This window comes from Sardina pilchardus, chromosome 14, assembly GCF_963854185.1.
Source record: "Sardina pilchardus chromosome 14, fSarPil1.1, whole genome shotgun sequence".
NCBI classification, from domain to species: domain Eukaryota; kingdom Metazoa; phylum Chordata; class Actinopteri; order Clupeiformes; family Clupeidae; genus Sardina; species Sardina pilchardus.
The window spans coordinates 30852871-30855370 of NC_085007.1; the positions used below are offsets into that span (position 1 = coordinate 30852871).

At 54.8% G+C, this 2500-nt stretch overlaps 1 protein-coding gene across 9 annotated transcripts in view; it reads left to right on the forward strand.

Annotated features, from left to right (window-relative positions):
* The window catches only part of LOC134100992 (probable E3 ubiquitin-protein ligase HERC1), a 60596-nt gene that overhangs the window by 48626 nt on the left and 9470 nt on the right, over window positions 1-2500 (forward strand). For all 9 annotated transcript variants that reach the window (XM_062554516.1, XM_062554514.1, XM_062554522.1 and 6 more), the window contains 6 exons: window positions 259-390; window positions 533-634; window positions 753-926; window positions 1225-1509; window positions 1730-1795; window positions 2216-2341. In XM_062554516.1, coding sequence (XP_062410500.1) covers window positions 259-390; window positions 533-634; window positions 753-926; window positions 1225-1509; window positions 1730-1795; window positions 2216-2341 — 885 coding nt within the window. The remainder of the gene's footprint in view (window positions 1-258; window positions 391-532; window positions 635-752; window positions 927-1224; window positions 1510-1729; window positions 1796-2215; window positions 2342-2500) is intronic.

The window sequence follows — 2500 nt, forward strand, 5'->3', positions numbered from 1 at the left end:
CTTCCGGACAAGCACCTCTCTCGGAGGAGGGGCGGGACTGGGGAGCTCTATAAGACGCCTTTTGCAGCCCGGCTGAAATGATATTCAGTCATTTGCGCACACAAAAAGTGCTGCTCTTCCTGAATTGTCCAACCCCAGCACTGGGCAGAGTGCCTGCTGAATGTAAATAGTGCGCTGAGCCAAGTATTGGGATTGTGCTTTTTGTGTACCCACACATTATTTACACGGAGCTAAATCTGACATCCCTCTGTGTTGCAGCGCGGCAGTGCCAAGTGTGTGTTCAGGCTGAGCGGCCACATCACCGCTGTGAAGACCCTGTCCTTCTGCCCCAGCGGCATGGCCCTGGTGTCGGGGGGCATCGGAGGACTCCTCAACATCTGGTCCCTTAGGGTCAGTGGATGCTCACTCCTGCAATTTTATCTTTTCTCTGATACTAAATGTTGCCACAGTGTGTTAGGAGATAACATTTCTCCAGTGTATATTTTCTGTGTTCTGGTCTCTGATGTCTTGTTTTGTTCCTGCCTCTGTTCAGGATGGCACAGTCCTTCAGACTGTCGTCACAGGTCTGGGCTCCGTGGTCTGTACCACCTGGATTCCTAATGTGGGGGTGACGGCCTGCTCTGGCAGATCAAAGGTACGTGAGCGCAACTTTGGTGATGAATGCTGTGATCTCTCCCTTTGTTGTGCCTTCTGCTGTTGTTGTTTTAGTGCGTGCTGACGGCAGGGCCTCTAAGCGTCTGATGTGCTTTCAGGACGTGCTGCTGATCCGCTGCACACCCGAGTGGATCTCCCAGAACCAGGTGCTGGCGTCGTGCCGCTCCGTGCTGCGCTCCCAGGGCATCCTGGGACTCAACCGCGCCCCCTGCATGGCCGTGCTCCTGGAGCGCCTGCCCATCCTCCTGCAGGAGCAGTTCAACTACGAGAGGGTGAGCGCTGCACCCACGCCTCCACCACGCCTCCAGACCAAACCTACATAGGCGTCTGAGTCAGGGCTGTTTTTTGCTCTCCTCCCGCTGCTCTGGGAAAGCAGCCAGAACGCTCCAAAAGCTGTTTTTAATCCAGCCTCTTGAACAGACCTTCACCTTACAAGCTCATTACCGGCCTGTGTGTGTGTTGCGAACGCCCCAAAAAAAGCCCAGCACCTTAGTAATCAGTGGCGTTCACCTCATTTTAGAGATGTGTGTGTGAATGTGTGTGTGCTCTCTCTCTCTCGGTCCTCTTCAGAGTCACGTGATGGCGGGCGATCAGCTGGTGCACAGCCCCTTCCTGCAGAGCCTGTCCTCGCTGACCGTGGGGCTGGCCATGGACCAGCTGCTGTGCCGGCCGCCGCGGCCCCTGCACCACGCCGGCGGAGAGGCGGACGGCTGCCCGCTGGAGTGGACCTGGCTGGCCACCTTCTCCACCACCGTCAAGAGCGCCGAGGCCTTCGCCCGCGGCATCGGCTTCCCCGAGTCCTTCACCGTGCCCGAGTTCCATCAGCTCGGGGCCACCGAGGTCTCCAAAGCCCTGGTCAGTTCACCTGGACGCTTAGTTAGGAGACGGTCCAGTTTTAAAGATCAGCAGTGGACGTTGGGGAAAGTAAATGGGCGCTACCTGAGACTCCCTCCCTGCCTCTGGGGATGTGTAGACCCATTCCCACGACGAGCCCCAGATACAGTGTTGTGTGGTTAGTGAATGGAGCTAAAGTGGGACAGCGGGTGTTCACTAAAGTTGTGGCTCTTTATTGCAGGACAACAGCAAGTGGAGCTTCATGATGGACGAGCAGCTCATGTCGTGGGCCACAACTCGTCCCGAGGTAAGCGCCTCGCGCCCCCTATCACTCCATCTCCCATCATGCATCACTGTCGCCCCAGGCTCTGGGAAGCTGCAGTCGTGACTCGGGCCCCATTGTTGCCATTGTTCACCGTTATTAATGACCTCCACGCTGCACCCGCACAGCCGCGCTGCAGGTGCATGTAATCTTGGGGAAGCAGCTGGGAGATAGGCCAGTAGGAATAGGAAGGAGCGAGGGGGGGAGTTCTATTGAATGCCATTCTTTCAAATGTACAGCACAATTTTGAGAAATTAACTTGCTGTACTTTTGAAGTAGTCTGGGGGAGTCTGACTATCTATTATGTATTTAGTTGTAAAGGCCTTTGCTGAAGTACAAAAGGTAAACGCTAAGAATATGTGCATATTTGAATTGGATTTGTGTGTGTGTGTTTTACCTTTTCAGGACTGGCAGCAGGGTGGTAAAAGCGAGGTCTATCTGTGGGGTAATGGTCGCCATGGGCAGCTGGCAGATGCGGGCACCAATCTGTCTGTGCCCACCTTGGCACCTTCCCTGTGCCAGACCCAGCAGGTACGCTCCCTCCTGCTACAGTAAACAGCTCCTCCTGCAAACAGCTGAGTTAATAAACTACTCAGCACAGGCAAATGATCAATATTGTTATTGAGCTGCGACCTGATGAAGTTGGACGGATGGATGGATGTGTGTGTGTGTGTGTGTGTGTGTTTACTC